This window comes from Taudactylus pleione, unplaced genomic scaffold, assembly GCF_031769625.1.
Source record: "Taudactylus pleione unplaced genomic scaffold, aTauple2 ptg001594l, whole genome shotgun sequence".
Taxonomy (NCBI): Eukaryota; Metazoa; Chordata; class Amphibia; order Anura; family Myobatrachidae; genus Taudactylus; species Taudactylus pleione.
In genome coordinates this window covers 45,018-65,230 of record NW_028285991.1, presented here as the reverse complement: position 1 = coordinate 65,230, position 20,213 = coordinate 45,018, and the positions used below count along the sequence as shown (strand labels likewise).

Here is a 20,213-nt window from a genome sequence, read left to right as displayed (position 1 = left end):
GGTGGCGTACAGCGGGATATATTTACCTGCTTTAGTCTGGGTAGGTCCTCCAATATCCACTCTGCTTAACATACTGTTATATCACGTCTGAGCAGTACATACAGCCACTGATGATCTAAAAGGGTGACCTTATTACTACACTACCATCAATTACTTTAGATGACTGTTGCAGTCTACTGGGGGTGAATTGCTTAACCAGAGACTAATGTAGACCTTTTACTGAATAACTTTGGATGCAAACAGCGTTGTGACAGGACTGCAGTGTGATGTCATGGATCGGTTACTCTGTGAATGCTTACTGCAGTCTTGGACTGGCCTAGAGTCTGGGAGTAATATTAGTGACCTGTTAGAAGCTGATGGACAGGTGAGTGCTGTTGGCAACCGTGGGCACTGAGAATGCAGCTGAGGACCTGAAAGAAGTCCAGATGATGCCTAATCACAGATAATGTATGATATGGAGTCGGAACATGGGATTCACCAGAATGGAACTGGAATTCTGGATAGCTGAATACACCGGGATGGAACCGGAATAGCTTGATAGCTGATTATACCGGAATGGAACCTGAAAAGCTTGATAGCGGAGTACACCAGGATGGAACCGAAATAGCTTGATTGCTGAATACACTGGAATGGAACCGGAATAGCTTGATAGCTGAATACACCAGACTGTAAACGATGGTGCAGTATATTGACTGGAACCAATGGTGCAAGATATTAGATTGAAACTGATGGTGCAGGATATCGGAATGGTTACAGAAGCCAGCAGTGCAGCTAGGTGGAGTTTGGCCCTTAGAGGAATGGAGCAAGGTAAACTGCAGGAGCTCACTGGAGAGGTCTAAGCTGGGCTATAGACAACATTGCACTGGCAAGTGCTGTGTGCAGGGAGAGTCCTTATATACCACTGGCTAGTCAGGGATTGGCTGCAGGCATCATATGACTACATACTGATCTCCTGTTGGAGGATGAACAGTCAACTGATTCAGACTGTCATGGCTGCACCCAGAAGCCAGCAACATAGACAAAACTAGGGGTTGGTCGGGGGTGCATCTGACCACCCACTAGCCTCTTCCACTAATTCAACATTTTTAAATGGAATTAATGGGTGCCTGGTCAGATACGCATTACCTTGGAGCCTGACCGGGAAGACCTTCAATAGCTCCACCTCTCCTGCATCGCACCAGTAGGATCAGTCATCTGATCCTGCTAATGCGTAAGTGCATGGTGATGTAATGACGTTGGGCTGTGTGCGTTCACATTCACTCTTGCGGCCACCCACTACTACCTGAGGAGGCTGCCTGGACCCTGCCCTGAGAGCATAGGCTGGCATCAGCAGCATCTTCTGTGTTGTGGCCTGGAGAAGCTAAGCTGAACAGAGCAGCACTGGGGTGGGGTGGGGCCCGGCTGCCTGATGACTCATCGGATATTTAAGCCAGTGATCAGAGGAGTCTGAAGTAAGTTGAACTGTCTGCTTCAGGCTCCTCTGATCACTGACTGAGAGAACCAATGAGTTATCATGAAGCTCCGCCCCCACCCCAGTCAGTGCGATGTTCAGCTTCTCCAGGGACCCTGGCAGTCAGCGTCAAGCGTGACAGTTGCAGCAGGCTCAGATGAGCAGGACTAAGAAGAAGTACAAGAATGAAGATGGCCCTGGACGACTTTCCCTTTCTGGCTAACGTTGTTATAGGTAAGTGTTAGAGGGGGCACAGTGTGGTTGAGATGAGGGAATGGAGGGCACAGTGGGTGTGATGAGGGAAGGGGGGGAGCAGTGTGGGTAAGATGAGGGAAGGGAGGGACTCTGTGTGGGTGACATGGGGAGCACAGTGTGGGATAGGGAAAGGGAAGAAAAATGCAGGATGTGGAGCACAGTGGGATACAGAGAAGGGGAAGCACAATACAAAACATATAGGGGACACAATGCAGAACATATAGGGGGAGGCACATACATACAGATTTATGAAAGGACAAGACAAGGAAAAACAAATGGGAAGCATAAATATAGAAATATACTGTGTGTATATATATATATAATTACACACACACAGTATAATAAATATTCATTCCATAGACAAAAAACCTTACGGTTTCACATAACCCATTGTGATAGGATCACTGGTAAAGTGGTCTGTGGCAGGTACATTTGTCCCAGATTCCTGTCTTATGTGTTTTAAACCCCCAGGAGAAAGTCTGCAGTGTAGCAGGCTTGAGTTTCGGCTTTTTGAAAAGCCGGTTTGGGACCTAGGGGTTGTGGGTGAGAGGAGAGGGAGGGCTCCACCCATGGCCACTCCAGGTTTTGGTTCTCTTAGCCTGGTAACAGGCTTGTTAGGGTTTCCACCTGAGAGTGACCAATATAAGCCTAGTGTGTTGAGGGCTGATTGTCTCACCTGGGAGAGCAGGCAGGGAGTTTGCTCATAGACACTTGAAAACCTAACTGTGAGTGTTGTGCTGTGCCTTTGTCGCTGGTGAGGGCATTAGGCCCTGCCAGGTTCTGGTAGTGAGGGAACCACCTGTGAAGTTAGTACCCCGACAGGGCTAGGATTTATGTTTATGTTTTCTTTATGTTATTTCTGACACTGTACAATAAAGACTGGCGCCGACCAGCTTGTACTCGCATCCAGACTGGTGTGCTGCTTCCCTGCTGCTGTGTGTGTGTGTAAGGAAGGAGACCTCTACCAAGGAGAGGGACCCCTAATCTGACTGTCACAATATGGTGGAGAATGCGGGCACCCACACACACTGAAGTTGCAGCGAGAGGAAAACTTTCCGTTTAAAAATTAAAGGGACAGACACCCAATTTGTGAGTGTGGAAATAACACTGTGTCCTTGGAGTCCCATAGAGGAGGCGTCAGCCAATGCTCAGAGAGGCAAGGTTCAGCTTCCAACCTACACCCCAGGACAAAATGGAGGAAATTGTTAAGGCCTTGCTCCAAGCTACAGCAGCTCAGCAGGAATCTACCAGGGCTCAACAGGAAGCTACAGCAGCTCAGCAGGAATCTACCAGGGCTCAGCAGGAATCCACCAGAGTGCAACTGTTGGCCTTGGAGACAGCCCAGAGGCAACAACAGGTCGCCATCGAGGAAACCCGCCAGGCCTTAGCGGAAAACAGCCAGGCCATAAGAGAGGTGGTACAGCACCTGGTCGCCCGGCCCAGAGATGTTACTACTGGTCCTCCCACCACCACTCACTCCGTACGAGCCAGTCACTTCCTCCAAAAGATGACTTCGGGCGATGATGTGGAGGCCTATCTCACCACGTTTGAAAGAACGGCCGAAAGGGAGAGTTGGCCCAAGGAGCAGTGGGCAAGTCTGGTGGCACCTTTTTTGTCTGGGGAGCCACAAAAGGCCTATTTCGACTTATGCCTGGCTGATACCAAGGACTATAAAAAACTAAAACAGGAGATCCTAACTCGCTTGGGAGTCACCACCTTTGTTCGTGCCCAACGGGTCCACCGCTGGGAGTTCCATAGGGACAAGCCTCCACGTTCACAGATGCATGACCTCGTCCATCTGTCCTCAAAATGGCTACAGCCCAAGACGCTGACGGGACCACAGATCGTGGAAAGGGTCGTTATGGACCGGTACCTGCGATCATTACCTGTGACTCTGCGCAAGTGGGTGAGCCATGCAGACCCTAAGTCCGCGGACCAGTTGGTCGAGCTGGTGGAGAGGTAAGTGGCGGCTGAGGAGCTGATGAGTATGCCCCACCGAGCCCCGATGGCGCACCGGCGAACTCCCACAGACACTGGTAAGACTGTTCCAGGGGAAAAGGGTGCTGGGCGGTGGAATGTACCTAAGACTGAGGGTGTAGAACCTGGAGACAGGCCTGCCAGGCCAGGAAGGTTCTTGCCCCGTAAACGACTATACATTAATATGACTCAGTGTTTCCGATGTGGTGGCTTCGGCCATATTGCCGCTAATTGTTCACTTACAACTGAACCTATGCAATGTGATACTGCTCATGTCTACCGCAGGTGGTCTTTCTTTGCACAGACAGCCTGTACGGCTGACCGGCAGGCTGAGACTGATAAGCACATGTGTGTACTCACTGTAGATGGCAACCGAGTAGAGGCACTGTTAGACTCTGGTAGCTTGGTGACACTTATAAAAGCTGAGCTGGTGAACCCCTTGAGGCGTAAGGGGAAAACTGTTGGTGTGACCTGCATACATGGGGATAATCGATATTATGTTACGGCTGAGGTGAACATCGAGACACCATGTGGCTCTGCTATAGTTTCTGTGGGTTTGGTGCATGGTCTGGTGTACGATGCAATATTGGGGAGAGACTTTGCTCACTTCTGGAAGTTGTGGGAAAGCCGTTTTGTTCCAGAGGTGAACAACCCCGATCCATTTGAGAAGGTTGTCGATGTAGTGGAGGAGGGAGTTTCTTCTGAGTCAGAGTTATTCCCTTTTTCTACTATGGTTGGCGAACTAGAGAATGCGGAGCGTGAAGGTGGCCCTCCAACTGATGTGCCTCCCATTGAGGTGGGAAGTGTTGTTGGGCCAGGTGATGGTCTGCCTGATTTAGAGGTCAGAAGAGAGGTCTTTGCCGTGGAGCAGTTGAATGACCCTACTTTGGTAAAAGCCAGGGAGAATGTAAAAGTAGTTGATGGTAAACCCGTAGACCCTGATAGTCCTTTGTCCTATCCCCACATGGCAAGGTGTCAGGATTTGTTATATCAGGTGACTAAGAAGGGGGAAGATATTGTGGAACAACTAATAGTTCCCAAAGCCTACAGAAGAACAGTGTTGGATCTGGCCCATGGTCATATAACGGCAGGCCATCTAGGGGTAGAGAAAACCACTGAGCGAATAATGCAGAGGTTTTTCTGGCCCGGGCTTCATAAAGAGGTGTCTGACTTTTGCGCATCCTGCCCTGAGTGTCAGTATCATGCTCCCAGGCCACATTTTAAGGGTCCACTAGTTCCATTGCCTATTATAGAGGTGCCGTTTGAAAGAATAGCGATGGATTTGGTTGGACCCTTAATGTAGTCTGCCAAGGGACACCAGTATATTTTGGTCATAATGGATTACGCTACCAGGTACCCGGAAGCGATCCCGTTGCGCAATATGTCAACCAAGACCATTGCCAGAGAGCTAGTTCATGTCTTTAGCAGGCTGGGTATACCCAAGGAGATACTAACTGACCAGGGTACACCGTTTATGTCAAAAGTCATGAAAGAGTTATGCCTCCTGTTCAAAATTGAACTGTTAAGAACTTCGGTTTATCACCCCTAAACCGATGGGCTGGTCGAGAGGTTTAACAAGACGTTAAAACACATGCTTAGGAAAGTGGTCGACAAGGATGGTAGGGATTGGGATTACTTATTGCCGTATTTATTGTTGGCCATAAGAGAGGTTCCCCAGTCCTCCACCGGGTTTTCACCCTTCGACTTGTTGTATGGGAGACACCCAAGTGGGTTACTAGACATTGCCAAAGAGACATGGGAGGGGCAGTCTAGTCCTTACAGTATGAGTATGTTTCTCAAATGCAGGAGAGAATTGCTGCGGTAGTGCCGATAGTGAGAGAGCACCTGGAACAGGCTCAACAGGCACAGCAGAGGGTATACAACCGCAATGCCCGGTTACGCAGCTTTGCTCCTGGGGACAGAGTGTTAGTGTTGGTTCCCACTGTGGAAAATAAACTTTTGGCTAAATGGCAAGGGCCCTTTGAAATCTTAGAAAGAGTGGGACAGGTCAATTACAAAGTTTACCAGCCGGGGAAAAGAAAGCCGGAACAGATATACCATATAAATCTGTTAAAGCCCTGGAAAGATAGAGTGGTACTGTCGGCCGTCCGAGCCCCTCCAGTAAATCCAGGGCTCTTAGTTCCCGAAGTGACAGTGGCAAAAACCCTGTCGGCAATTCAACAACAAGAGGTCAAGGAGTTTCTGATCAGAAATAGGGTGCTGTTCTCTGACGTACCTGGGAAAACCTCGGTCATTAAACACGACATAATCACTGACCCAGGGGTTAAAGTTAATCTAAAGCCCTATAGGTTACCAGAAGCACAAAGAGAGTCGGTGTCGAAAGAAATTAAAAATATGCTAGAGTTAGGGGTTATTGAAGAATCACATAGTGAATGGTCAAGTCCCATTGTGTTGATTCCAAAGCCCGACGGGAGTGTGCGTTTCTGCAATGACTTCCAAAAGTTGAATAGTGTTTCAAAAGGCGATGCCTACCCGATGACAAAAGTGGATGAACTGATTGAGAGACTAGGGATGGCAAGGTATTTAACCACTCTTGACCTAACCAAAGGGTATTGGCAAGTACCGTTAACCGAGAGCGCCAAACAAAAGACAGCTTTTTCAGCGCCAGAGGGCTTGTTTCAGTACAAGATGTTGCCCTTCAGGCTACATGGGGCACCTGCTACCTTCCAAAGAATGATGGACAGGATTCTAAGGCCCCATAGACGGTATGCGGCTGCTTATCTGGATGACGTGGTCATTCATAGTCCTGATTGGCAGTCTCACTTACCCAGGGTACAAGCAGTGTTGGACTCCATCTATAAGGCAGGTTTGACAGCCAACCCAAAAAAGTGTTGTCTAGGCATGGAGGAAGTAAAATATCTGGGATACACCATTGGCAGAGGCCTGATAAAGCCTCAGCTCAATAAGGTTGATGCCATACAAAACTGGCCACGGCCTCTGAATAAGAAGCAGGTGAGAGCCTTCTTGGGAATTACGGGGTACTACAGGAGGTTTATACCCAACTTTGCCACCATGGCAGTCCCACTGACTGACCTGACCAAAGGCAAACAAAAAGTCATGGTAGAATGGAGTCCTGAGGCAGAGAAAGCTTTTCAGGAGTTGAAAGTAGCGTTGTGTTCCCAACCAGTCCTGATGACTCCTAATTTTGAAAGGGAATTCATAGTACAAACCGATGCATCAAAAGTAGGTATAGGAGCGGTCCTGTCCCAGAACAAGGAGGGTGAGGAACACCCTATTTTCTATCTTAGCAGAAAGTTGAATGTACATGAGAGAAACTATGCCACAGTGGAGAAGGAGGCGTTGGCCATAAAGTGGGCGTTAGAGGCTCTCAGGTACTACTTGGTCGGAAGAAAGTTCAAATTGATCAATGACCATGCCCCTCTGAAGTGGATGTCTGAAAATAAGGACAGTAATGCGAGAATTACAAGATGGTTCTTGGCGTTACAAACTTTTAAATTTTCAGTGGAACACAGGCCAGGAAGCCAGCTGGCCAATGCTGACGCGTTGTCACGCATTCATTGTTTGGGGGCTTCAGTTGTTCCGCCCCACAGGTCAAAACAAAGGGGGGGGATATGTGATAGGATCACTGGTAAAGTGGTCTGTGGCAGGTACATTTGTCCCAGATTCCTGTCTTATGTGTTTTAAACCCCCAGGAGAAAGTCTGCAGTGTAGCAGGCTTGAGTTTCGGCTTTTTGAAAAGCCGGTTTGGGACCTGGGGGTTGTGGGTGAGAGGAGAGGGAGGGCTCCACCCACGGCCACTCCAGGTTTTGGTTCTCTTAGCCTGGTAACAGGCTTGTTAGGGTTTCCACCTGAGAGTGGCCAATATAAGCCTAGTGTGTTGAGGGCTGATTGTCTCACCTGGGAGAGCAGGCAGGGAGTTTGCTCAGAGACACTTGAAAACCTAACTGTGAGTGTTGTGCTGTGCCTTTGTCGCTGGTGAGGGCATTAGGCCCTGCCAGGTTTGGTAGTGAGGGAACCACCTGTGAAGTTAGTGCCCCGACAGGGCTAGGATTTATGTTTATGTTTTCTTTATGTTATTTCTGACACTGTACAATAAAGACTGGCGCCGACCAGCTTGTACTCACATCCAGACTGGTGTGCTGCTTCCCTGCTGCTGTGTGTGTGTGTAAGGAAGGAGACCTCTACCCAGGAGAGGGACCCCTAATCTGACTGTGTCACACCATTAAGACTTCTTAGACATGATCTGAAGTTTCACAAAACCTACTGACTTTCTGCCACTTAAACTTAAAAAAGCAATGAAATTCCGCTCATTAAGGCTGAAGCCTTAATGGACATGTTCTTTGCGCAATAAAGATATGGTATGCCATGGTTAACTACAGATTCAGCACTCTCACAGAGCCCCCCAGGGCCTTATCTCCTGGGCATGCAGTCGGGCGGTAGGCTCACGGGTATGGTAAAGAGGTGCTAGGCCTATAGTTAGGCTAGGCCTGGATAGCAGGGCTATGGCAGGGAGCTAATGTGCATACAGAGTCTTCATCTGCGCCCCAAGGTACACACACTCCTGATATTGGGGCGTGGCTGACTGGGAGGGGGCGTGTCCTTGTGACATGTCCCCAATTTGTCACTCTTGAGGTCAGAGAAACTGAGGTGGAGTTACAAGGATTGTTTCTAGGGTTACAAAGATTTTTAATGTTACTCCTATTAGTGTTCACTAATAGGAGTAACATTAGAAATCTTTGCTGCCTAAATAATGATCACAAAACATAGGGCCTGATTCAGAGCCGGTCGCTATTTGCGCTCGCTCGTCCAGAAAATAGGGGTGGCTATTCAAATGAACCGTTCGCTGTTTGCGGTCTGTTCACGCCTCTAGGTCTGAACGAGCAAACAAAACTTGCGGTCGTTTTTTGGGAAACTATGCCCCCTGTCCGCTCGCATCCTACGTCATGTCTGCTATTTATTAGATTAATTGAGTACATCGAACAGGGTATGAGCTGCTCGCTATTCTTGTGGTTGGTTTTTGCTACCACAATTTTGCGAGCAGCTCTGGCTATAAAATAACCCAGTGACGTGGTCAATGACGCTGCTGTTTTAAATATGCACACCCATAAAACGCCCGTTTTGACCTTTAAGCACGCCTGCGATAGGATCTCCACTCCCCGTTTTCAAGCACCTTCCCCTGTTACAACCCACATACGCCTCATCCTGTCACTCAAATTAGCAGGCATTCGCTATTTTGTGAGCACATGAATTTCGGCCGCACTGACTGGTTCGCGCATGCGTATAACGATCCGTACGCTTGCGCAGTTGGGCAAACATCGCTCGGAGCGAACGAGCTGCCACTTACGAGTGGCTCTGAATCAGGCCCATAGTTCTAAACTTCCAAGGTAACATAAGTTCTGGTAATGTCTTGGAACTGGGACCCTGATTCAGACCCGCTCGCGAGTGCTATGCCCTCGCAAGCGGGTCGATGGTGGCCCAGTGCTCATGCGCACGACGGGCAAACCATCGCTCCGGGTCTCGTACCAAAGGGGGCATGCTGTTGATGTTGAGTGACAGCACGCCCCCTTTGGTGGGCAGGCCGGGGACGTGGCTGCCCAGACGGAGGCGTTCCCATGGGAACAAGGGTCTCGTCACAAGCCCGATGGTCGCGATGGTCTTGACCATCATGACCATCTTCCTGGCCGCTCGCTATAGCTGTGGGTGGTCACCCACAGCTATGCGAGCGGCCAGGAGGCCGCTCTAAAAAAACAGAAGGCCGGCCCTGATTCAGAGCGAGCGCTCTGTCAGAGCGTCTGGCTCTGAATTAGGCCCAGGGACCACCCATTACCAAATGTCAGCTCTGGAAAGAATGCTGTATGTGGAAGCCAGAGATACTACAGGAGATGCCACAGCTGGAGGGAGTCTGTCCCAGAGCTGGATCATGGAGCAAGAAACCAGATAAGTAACCGGGTGCCGGCAGTGTGGTTTGTGACATGCACCCTGTTCCGGCCCAGGCCCCTAAACATGTGACATTATGATATCACAACTAAAAGGTAAGGCTGTCATCTTTAGGAAGTAGCACTGGGGAGTCCTAAGGATGCTTTGGGCAGATCCACAGACTGCAGACTGCAGATGTCATCTTTGAGCGTCTATTTGGACACTTTGGGCAACTTTACCGTAGAGCTACTGACTACAGGCTGTCATTCCAGGCACCCTGCAAACTACATGCAGGTGCTGTGGGGTGGCGATGGTGCATCCTGTGTACAGCACTGCTTGCATACCGCTAGTTAATGCCCTGGATACAAATTATAAGTGCCGCTTAGGTTCTTTTTCTACAGATCCCAGGGCATTTATATCCTTTATAACCACAGCACAACCAATTGCCCTATAAGTTAAAAAAAAATTATTATTAAGGGATGGATAAAGGGCCACATGGGTCTGAAAATATTTAAAGGTGTGATGCTCTGAAAGTTTGTACAGTAATGCACCACTAGCAGCAGGTTCAGGTGTGTTCAGTATGCTTTGGCGGCCGATTTCCCTGTAGCTAAGAGAGGATACACTGTGACAGAGAGGCAAGCCTGATATTCCCCTTTTGCAGACACCGTGACCAGTCAAAAAGAACGGTACAACACAATTTTATTATTTGTTAATAAATAACAACAAATGACACCGAAAATATTTAGCATTAACAGGATAACATCTTGCACATTTCCATATCAATATCTCTACTTAATACCCCCCTGTCCTCTACCGGTGACCTCAGCTGGCAAGAGAGTGGGAATTACAAGAACCGGAATAAAATATGGCTAACTGCCCTGTGTCTCTTTAGAACTTTGAGGAAGGACATATGCGGCAAAGTAACATTTCAGAACCAAAGAATAATTTATCTGCAACGTACACTACAATTACAGGTACTTATGCAGTGCATATTAATCTGGAATGGAAAGTACACCACGCCCAATTTGTGAGGTAGTTGCAGTGCATTGCCTATCACAGCAGGAAAACAATCTGTGCAAAGTGAACTAACTCCAAGCAAAATAATGCTCATGCAGGTTGGATAAGTACTTGTAGTGCTCCGGCTGTAACAGCTAACAGTCTATGCAGAATACATAGCTCTAAGCAAAATAATGCCCATTCAGGTTGGGTACTTGTAGTGCTACGGCTGTAACAGCTAACAGTCTATGCAGAATACATAGCTCTAAGCAAAATAATGCCCATTCAGGTTGGGTACTTGTAGTGCTACGGCTGTAACACCTAACAGTCTATTCAGAATACATAGCTCCAAGCAAAGTAATGCCCATTCAGGTTGGGTACTTGTAGTGCTATGGCTGTAACAGCTAATAGTCTAAGGCCCTGATTCAAAGATGGACGCTCCCACAGCTATTGTGAGCAGCCAGGTTGATGGTCGCGATGGTCAAGACCATCGTGACCATCGGGCTTGCGACGAGACCCTTGTGGTAAGGTCTCATGGCCGCAATCCCCAGAGAGCTTCTGGCTCTAATAGAGCAGGAAGCTCTCCCACTGACATCACTGGTGATGTCAGTGGGGCCGCCCCCAAACGGCAGGCGTTTCTTCGGGAATGCCTCGGTTTGGCCAGCCACACCCCCTGCCCGCCTACCAAATGGGGGAGCTGTCAATCACCATCAACCGCTTGCCCCCTTTGGTGCAAGACCTGGAGCGATGGAGCACCCATCGCTAGCCGGGTCTTGCGCATTTAGACGACGGAGCTGGCTCCGTTGTGTGCATGCCCAGTGGGCAAACATCGACCCGGTTGTGAGCGCACAGTGCTTGCGACCGGGTCTGAATCAGGCCCTATATACATACACAATCCACTTATAAAGAGAGTGTTGCCAACTGAGGTCACACAGGGTTAAGAGTTTACCAGCTACCAGGAAGCAATACTAAACAGGTAATGCAATAGTTCAGCAGGTACAGATTTAGAACTAAGGCCCTCATTCAGAGCCGCTCGTTAGCGGCAGTACGCTCGTTCCGAGCGATGTTTGCACATCTGCGCATGCGTACGGTTTTTAGTACGCATGCGCGAACCAGTCAGTGCGGCCGAAAATCGTTGGTACGCAATATAGCGAGTGCCTGCTATTTTGAGTGACAGAATGAGGCGTATGTGGGTGGTAACAGGGGAAGGTGCTTGAAAATGGGGAGTGGAGATCCGAACGCAGGCGTGCTTAAAGGTCAAAACGGGCGTTTTATGGGTGTGCATATTTAAAACAGCAGCGTCAGTGACCACGTCACTGGGTTATTTTATAGCCAGAACTGCTCGCAAATTTGTGGTAGCAAACACCAACCACAAGAATAGCGAGCAGTTCATACGCTGGTCGATGTACTCGATTAATCTAATAAATAGCGGACATGACGTAGGATGCGAGCGGCCAGGGGGCGTTTTTAACAAATAAACGAGCGTATGTTTTGCTCGCTCGTTCAGACTTAGAGGTGTGAACAGACTGCAATGTGCGTACGGATCATTTGAATAGCCACCCCTTGTTTTTAAACGAGCGACCACAAATAGCGAACGGCTCTGAATGAGGGCCTAAATCAGCGAATACATTTGAATAATAAAGTGGGCAGTAAACAGCATTACAGAATAATACAACAGATGAAGGGCCATGGCGGGCCACTATCAACCAATTAATTAACACCAATGGCCAACCATAAACAGAGAAAAATACATAACAATGGCATAACATTTAGTTTAAAGATAAACATAGGAAATATTGTACATCACCCACAATTGCATCAGACATGAGCCGACACAAATGAATCATGTCCCCTCCCAGACATGAGCTGGAGGTTCACAGGAGAGAAATATCCCAAATCAGTAATGGAACTAGACAGAGTAAAGGGGCGTCCTCTGCTTCACACAGCTAGAAAATGCAAACTAATCACAAAACCTAATCCCGAATAAGATCCTCACTTCCTCCCTTTTTGCACAAACCAGCAGACTAGGGACCTATCCTGACCTCCAATATGACTCCCTTGCGTCACCTTTTACTTTATGGACCCTGGGGACATAGAAAGGGCATAGCAGCAGGCTAAGGGATATGAATAGCGGGTGGGTAGGACAGGAGAGGGGGCACAAGTAAGTTTAATAAGAGAGAGAGGTGCACAGTCTCACCACCAACTGTGGCTGTTCAGCCTCCTTGCGACATCCAGCGGAGCCCCAGGATGCAAAGCACTGCACCAGAGCTCCTGTGTGATCCCCAGCAGGCACCTCACGATGATGACAGGCTGGGATGACAAGTTGTATCCAACCCGGTACTCTGTCTGGCTGCATAAGTATTGGTTCCAGGGTCCTTGAAGCTTTCCTATGGGACTGTGCTCTCTTCTGCCCGCGGCTTCCGGATCTCCTCCAGGGGTCGTCCTCAGGGGAGTCTTCCTCTTGGCGGGCGTCCCGATGGTCCACGGCGGTGGTACAGTCGCGGCACCTGCTTCTCTCTGGTCCGGCAGGCAGCTCCTCAGCGTGGGTCCTCTGAATCTTCAGGCTCTTCTCCGGGCAGCCCGTAGTCAGAGGGGGCTTCCAAGGCTGGGTGCTTTGGTCCTCCCATCCGTCCTCAGCGGCAGCAGAGAGGGCGGGCTCCTCTCCTTACAGTGCAGGCTGCAGCAGTGTCCTGGGGCAATCTCCTCTGCAGCCCCTATGGTCCGCAGAGCACTGACATCATGTAGTAGGGGTGACTTTGAAAGGGGGGCTTAATCCTTTTCTCCTCCTCTGTGGGGACAAACTCCGTATGCACAGCTCTCCGGGACTTTGGACACCCCGAGTGATATGCCGGCAGCAGCCCTACTGAGACCGCGGGTCTCTGCTCTGGCAACAGACAGCTGAAAGTGAGGTCTTACTGTCCAGTATAACCTGGCAGAACAGGTAGGTAGCTATACATGGCTGTCACTCCGGGAAGGCTTTTATTTGTAATCCAATAGGGTTTACTTGTTTGGCCAAGCTCAGTGTTTGTAATCCAGGGCAACAAGGGGGTACAGCACCCCTATTTCCCAACAAATCCACGGGTACTCCACTAAAAATCCTCCCAGACTCTTTTACAGAAATTTCTCACAGACTGACTACTGACAGCCCTGGGGATGGTATTTTAAAAGCTCTTCCATACTCTCCTCCCTGTCAGTCTGGCTCCTATGAGTGGACAGGGGACCCACAGCAACAGGCCCCCTACAAGGATCTCTGCCTGGACACCGAGGCTACCAATGAGTGGGGTAGGATTTTCCAGCAAAAATAGGTTACTGTCCAAGAGGCATTTTCTACCTCCCTGTTCGCACATGCTCAGTATGGTCCAGGGGGAACAGGGTCAGTAAAAGTTCACTATATTAGCCTATGGGGCCAATGGTGCTGTATGATCTTATAATAAAAAAACTGACAGGGGCTACAGAACACCTGAGTGTCTCCCTAATTTACTAACGGGTGACCCCATAACTATGGGGTACCACAAGGGTCTATAATGAGAAGTGAAGGAGCTGTGACCGATGCAGTGTGGATGTTGCCAATGCTATGTGGGCATGTAAACCTTTACACTATCGGCTCCAGTATCTCTCTAAGGAGTTTTTTCATGAAGCAGAGAAGACCCTTGTTTAGCTAAAATCAGGGCTCTTCTCTGCTTCGTGCTAGTCATTGAGCAAGTTTACCGATGAGAAGTGTATTACTTATCCAGCGGGACCCCCACTCCATGCCTGCATCGCATTGCATCGATTCATGAAGGAACGGAAAGCTCAGCTTTCCGTTCCTCTCCTGTGGTACAGATTCGCTATCTGAGGATGGCGTTATCTGTACCGCAACCCAAACAGAGCAGGGAAGTAGCATACTTCCCTGCTGTCTGCCCGGTACTCGGCGCTGGCTCAGTCTCCTTTTCCCAGCATTCATTGCAGCAGGTCTGATCTGCTGCTCTCCGACGCCAGGGCATGCACAGTGAGGAGCAGGCATATCGGGTCTGTCTTCTCACTATATATCGCATCAATGTAATGCGATATATAGTGATATCTTTTAGTTTCCACTTCATGTTCTACATGGCATCATTTTGTAAGAAAAAATACAATTTTAATATGTATGATTTATGGCCACCAGTGTGGCCAACTGGTGGCTGCTCATCATCAATATGCTGTCATCATGACGGGCCTATTTTTATGTGGAGGCCTGGAGCTGAAGCTCATCCTCCCCAGACATATTCATTTTTCACTTTTATAAGCAAATGTTATTTTAATTGTTTGCTGAATTCACTATAATGTCACATATTATTTTACTGTTTGTACTAACATAATTGTGAATTTTAGAAATAACAGGTGTTGAGTTGAAATTAAATCAGACAAAGAAACAGAGCTATTTACAATACATGGTTTCCTATACCATACAATTCTCATTATACAAAAAAGCAGAAGCAGATCATTGAATTAGATCAATTCTATACTACCACTTCTATCTACCCAGTGGCATCACAAGGTGGTGCGTGCTGCACCCGGGTGTCACCTGCCGAGGGGTGACACCAAGGTGCAGACTCCCCCTCAGTGACAGGAGCCGGGTGCTGCACTGTATAATAAGTGCACACAGGGCAGTCCGTACCTCTGCCCCCCAGTAAGAACGGGACCATGGGGGTGTGGCCGCAAAGGTCACACCCTCTTCCTGTGTCTCCATGCCCTGCACGCAAGGCCACACCCACTTTTAGGTGGCGTGCGACTGCACGGCGCATATCTTCCCTCCCTGCACCAGGTGACACCGCAGGGAGGGACAGCACTATTCTTATTTCTATTCCACACCCTACTCCGTTTCCCCCTATCTATTCCTTTATTGCATCAGGGGAGACACTACTGTATTTATTAATTTTTGTTTGTACAAGTAAGAGGAACGTGTCTGTTTCACACCTAAGGCATCATACTGGATTCCCTAAAGTATATCATTATAGTATACAGTTATGTTGCGCAGATAATCTACATGATATTTTAAAGCAGACAATTGGTGGCGTTGCCCAGAGCAACAAAACAGATTATGTCTATCATTTCTATATTGCATTCTAGAAAATGATAGATAGATAGATAGATAGATAGATAGATAGATAGATAGATAGATAGATAGATAGATCTGATTGGTTGCTGTGGGAAACACCACCAGTTGTCTGTTTTAGAAACTTTAGTAAATCTACACCCCAATGTGTCATGCTATGTTATAGTGGATCACAGTTACCTTCACAGTGTGGGGCAATGTTTGTCCAACCCGTTGCAATGCATTCTCGCTTTCTATGTTTGCTCGCCATCTGATATCTAGATTAGAAACATAAGTGAATGTAAAGTAAAGATTTGTACTTTATATTTAGCATGTGCTGTATATTAACTAATGACAAAATTAATTTACTAGACAACCAAGTAAAACAATATTACAAGTTGCTATTGTATGTCCTAAGCATAATTAGCAGCAGTGCTTAATTTGACAACAATTAAATGCAAGTAAATAATTTTTCCATGTTTATTAGTTTTAAAATTATTTAAGAGTCTCAAATTAATATTAAGTTGTTCATGTTAAATTATTTAATATAAAAGCCACTATAATTTTATATTTAAATTCAGTAAGATATGGGGCTAAATGTAATAGTTTCCGATCTACAGCCACTGTGGGGATTTCTGAGAGTCTCCCTGTATTTTTAAAGTGGCAATCATTTTAAAAGCTAAACAAAGCTTATTTAGCATTTAAAATGATTGCCTCTTTAAAGATTTGGGGAGACTCACATAAATCCCCGCAGCGGCTGAAGAATCGGAACTTATTACATTTAGCCCATGGTATTTTAATAGAGTCAGTTAGGTAAGAACTGTTGTTCTCATCTGATGAATAGATATTAATCCACACTCTTGTGTGATAGATTCAGAGGGGTATATTTACTTAAGTTCGAAGTCGAGATGTTAACAAAAAAATGGTGTTAGGGACTGCTAGTGACAGTGAAGCCGTGACGTGGCCTAGCAGCTTACCATGTATTTGCAAATGCATGCAACCAATATCTCTGAAGTTCTATTACCATATAGTGTTCATATATTGTTGCAAGTATAATTCAGTGTGCTGATGAATAATAGAGGGTTAAACCCCCTCCCTTTCATCTTTGAAGTGGAGATATTGCCTATAGCAACCAATTAGATTCTAGCTATTATCTTCTACAAGGGGCTAGATAAATGTTAAGAAGAACTAATTGTTTGCTATGGGCAACAACTCCACTTCTAAAAACCCGCACTTTAGTAAATATTCCCCAGAATCTCAAAAGCAATGTAATGTGTAGGAATTTTATGCAAGCATAATTTTGCTGTAAACAGGTTTTATTTTTTGCATTATTTCTGTTTGCCATTCCACACTAGTGATGCTCAGAATTGTTTCAAAGTAGTTCTCAACTAACTGGTTCTAAAGAGACAATTCCAAAAAGATTCTTGAATTTTAGATAGACTAAAAATGTGAACTAATCTTGAGCAATGAGCACAAAGTTCATCAAGCCAGTATGAATAAGTTCAGTGACTACTGTGAATTTTACTGAATTTTTCAATGAAAATGGTGAAAATTAAACTGAACACGGCCTGGATGATTCTGAGTGGGGAACAAAGCCAAAAAATCAAGTAAGGTTGCTTAAACACTGTGCAGATCACTCCAGAGGTGTAAACGGTTGTGGTGACACCTGGTGCAGTACTTACATACGCTCGTCATCCATCACTGTAACTGCAGCACAACTTGGTGACACCAAACTCGCAAAGCAGCCCTGCTATTTTGGTGTCACCTGGTGCGGCCCGCACCCCCCTGTGATGCAACTGGATCACTCACCAGATCAGATAAATCAAGAAAACTTAGTGCATCATATCAAAGACACATCATGCTTACTTCCCTTCGAAATCAGAAGATGTCCAGCAGTGTCATCAGCTCAGAACTGGCAGAAACCAGTGGGGCCCAGGTACACCCTTCTACTGTTTGGAGAAGTCTGGCCAGAAGTGGTCTTCATGGAATAACTGCGGCCAAAAAGCCATACCTTTTGACGTGGAACAAGACTCAACTATGCACAAAAACATAGGAACTGGGGTGCAGAAAAATGGCAGCAGATTCTCTGGACTGATTAGTCAAATATTAAATATTTGAATAAGTGTATGGATAGAGGCAGTGCAGTCGCATATGTACATGGAACTTGATATGCGAGGTATATCCATATTTAGATCCTGATTCAGAGGAGATCGCTATTTGAGAACGCTCGCTCTGAATCAGGGTGGATTTAAAAAAAAAAAAATTTGCCTCCAGGCCACTCGCTTAGCTGTGGGTGACAACCCACAATTTGTGGGGGCGACCTGGCGATGTCTCTCCCGAACTCCAGCTTCCGGCTCTCCCCACGGGCATTATGGGAGAGACATCATGACGTTTCCCCCATAGTTTCGAGGAGCAGCTGGCGGAGCGGACGCCACGCTGGATGCAGGATTCAAGGTAAGTATTTTTTTTTTAATAAGCTGCACTACAGGGGCATTATTATGGGGGCATGGGCATTACCACAGGGGCATTACTATGGGGTCATGGGCAGTAATGGGCATTACTAATGGGGCATGAGTACTACAGGGGCATTACTATTGGGGCATGGGCACTACAGAAGCATTACCACAGGGGCATTACTGTGGGGGCATGAGCACTACAGTGGCATTACTGTAAGGGCACTACAAGGATATTACTATGGGGGCATGGGCACTACAGGGGCATTACTATGAGAGCATGGACACTACAGGGGCATTACTATGAAAGCATGGGCACTACAGGGACATTTCCACAAGGGCATTAATATGGGAGCATGGGCACTACATGGGTATTAACATATGGGCATTACTATGATGGCATTACAATATGGGCACTACTACAGGGGAATTGCTATATGGGCACTATTGTTATGGGGGCATTATCATATGGGCACTACTACAGGGGCATTACTATATGGGCACTACTACATGGGCATTACCTCAAGGGGCATTACTATAGGGGCACTGCTGCAGAGGGAATTACCAGGGGGGCGCCAAATTACTGTCTTGCCCCTGGTGACAAAAATCCTAGTTTCAGCCCTGATATAAGAAAGTTTTTTGTGCGGTACTCACCCAAATTAAACCTTGTTCTTTTCACTTTGCAGAAAATATGCAGTCATAAATTATTATATTTATATATGTACTTAATTATTATGTTTATTAAGGTAATATCAAATATGTCATTGTGACCAAAATGCAATACTAGCCCAAGCTGCAAAACTTACAGTATAATGATATGCTTCCGGTATGGCATTCACAAGGTATAATTAAAACAAACATCTAATGTATGAGGTTTGAGATATTATTACTACTCATCACACTTTTCATCTTTTTTTTCTTACAACATGTATCTATTCTTGACTTACCCTTCATCACAAGAGTATTCCACAACAGCTCCATATACAAATGCATCTTCATTTATTAGCTCAAAGGTGCCAAACAGAACATCACCTGGATGACCACATTGTCTTTCTGTTAAGAGAATACATAAAAAATTCTAACAATGCATGAATATAAAAAATATAAATTTATTCCTTTATTCCTTAACACAAAACATGATGTTTGAGCCGGGAAAGTGGTCTTTATATAAAAACTGCAGAACTACAACTGCTTATAAAAAATACATACTGATGTGCCCAGCTATAACGTGGCATCACAGCGCTATCTCTCACGCCACGCATGGCGCGCCACACACCACGCCATGAGTCGCGCCACAAAGAAAGTTTATTAGTGAAAAAAGTCATTACGTGTAATACAACATTTTGCCCACCAGGTGTCACTTTTCCTAAACTACATAGCGCATGCGTCTGATTTCATTACGTGTAATACAACATTTTGCCCACCAGGTGTCACTTTCCAATGTACCGTACGGTATGTTCTGTATCACCGGCCGATGATTGTTTGACAGAAGCTTAGACATTAGACTTTACAAACTACAGAACTCTAGTAATGGGTGAAGCGTGTGGCCTAGCGGTCTAATGCCTAGTCTCACTGCTTCTCTCTTCTTGTTCCGTGGGTTCGAGACCTTGAAAATACAGTATGTTTTTTTAATTTATTTTTAAAATCTTCACTTAAAATATTCAGTATTCAATACAGTACATGTGGAGCGCATGTCTGTCCAGTGCTTCGGGAGTCAAACAGCGAAACTAGGATTTTTATTATTGTACATACAGTACTGTACCTTAGAACGCAAACTTGCGTCAATGCCGGCGCTGACATGAACGCGGACATTATAGTGATTTATTATGACCATCAAGTGGCAATGGGCCCTGTTAAAGAGACTGGTTTCTGTATATCAAACTGACTGCGCGTTTAAACCGCAAAATTGCGTCAATGTCTGCGCGTGCCCAGTGGTCGGATTTTAATCACAATGGAATGTGTGCCCCATGTCCAGTGGAGCCAAGCCATACATTAAGTAGCGCTATTTTATGGCGCATGCCCAGTTGTCTGTATTGCTAACAGTACTGTTGAATTTTCACACTAGTGCCATTCTGCACTGTCCGAGACTTACAGTACCGCACAGTATACACAATAGTAAATTCATTACTAC

General features: G+C 46.6%; 1 protein-coding gene across 1 annotated transcript in view; it reads right to left on the bottom strand.

Annotated features, from left to right (window-relative positions):
• Window positions 1-20,213, bottom strand: part of LOC148442240 (coagulation factor XIII B chain-like) — a 116,094-nt gene that overhangs the window by 57,603 nt on the left and 38,278 nt on the right. The window contains exons 3-4 of the mRNA XM_088464127.1: window positions 19,030-19,135; window positions 15,831-15,907 (exon numbers count right to left, since the gene is read on the bottom strand). Of these exons, the coding sequence (XP_088320253.1) occupies window positions 15,831-15,907; window positions 19,030-19,135 (183 nt within the window). The remainder of the gene's footprint in view (window positions 1-15,830; window positions 15,908-19,029; window positions 19,136-20,213) is intronic.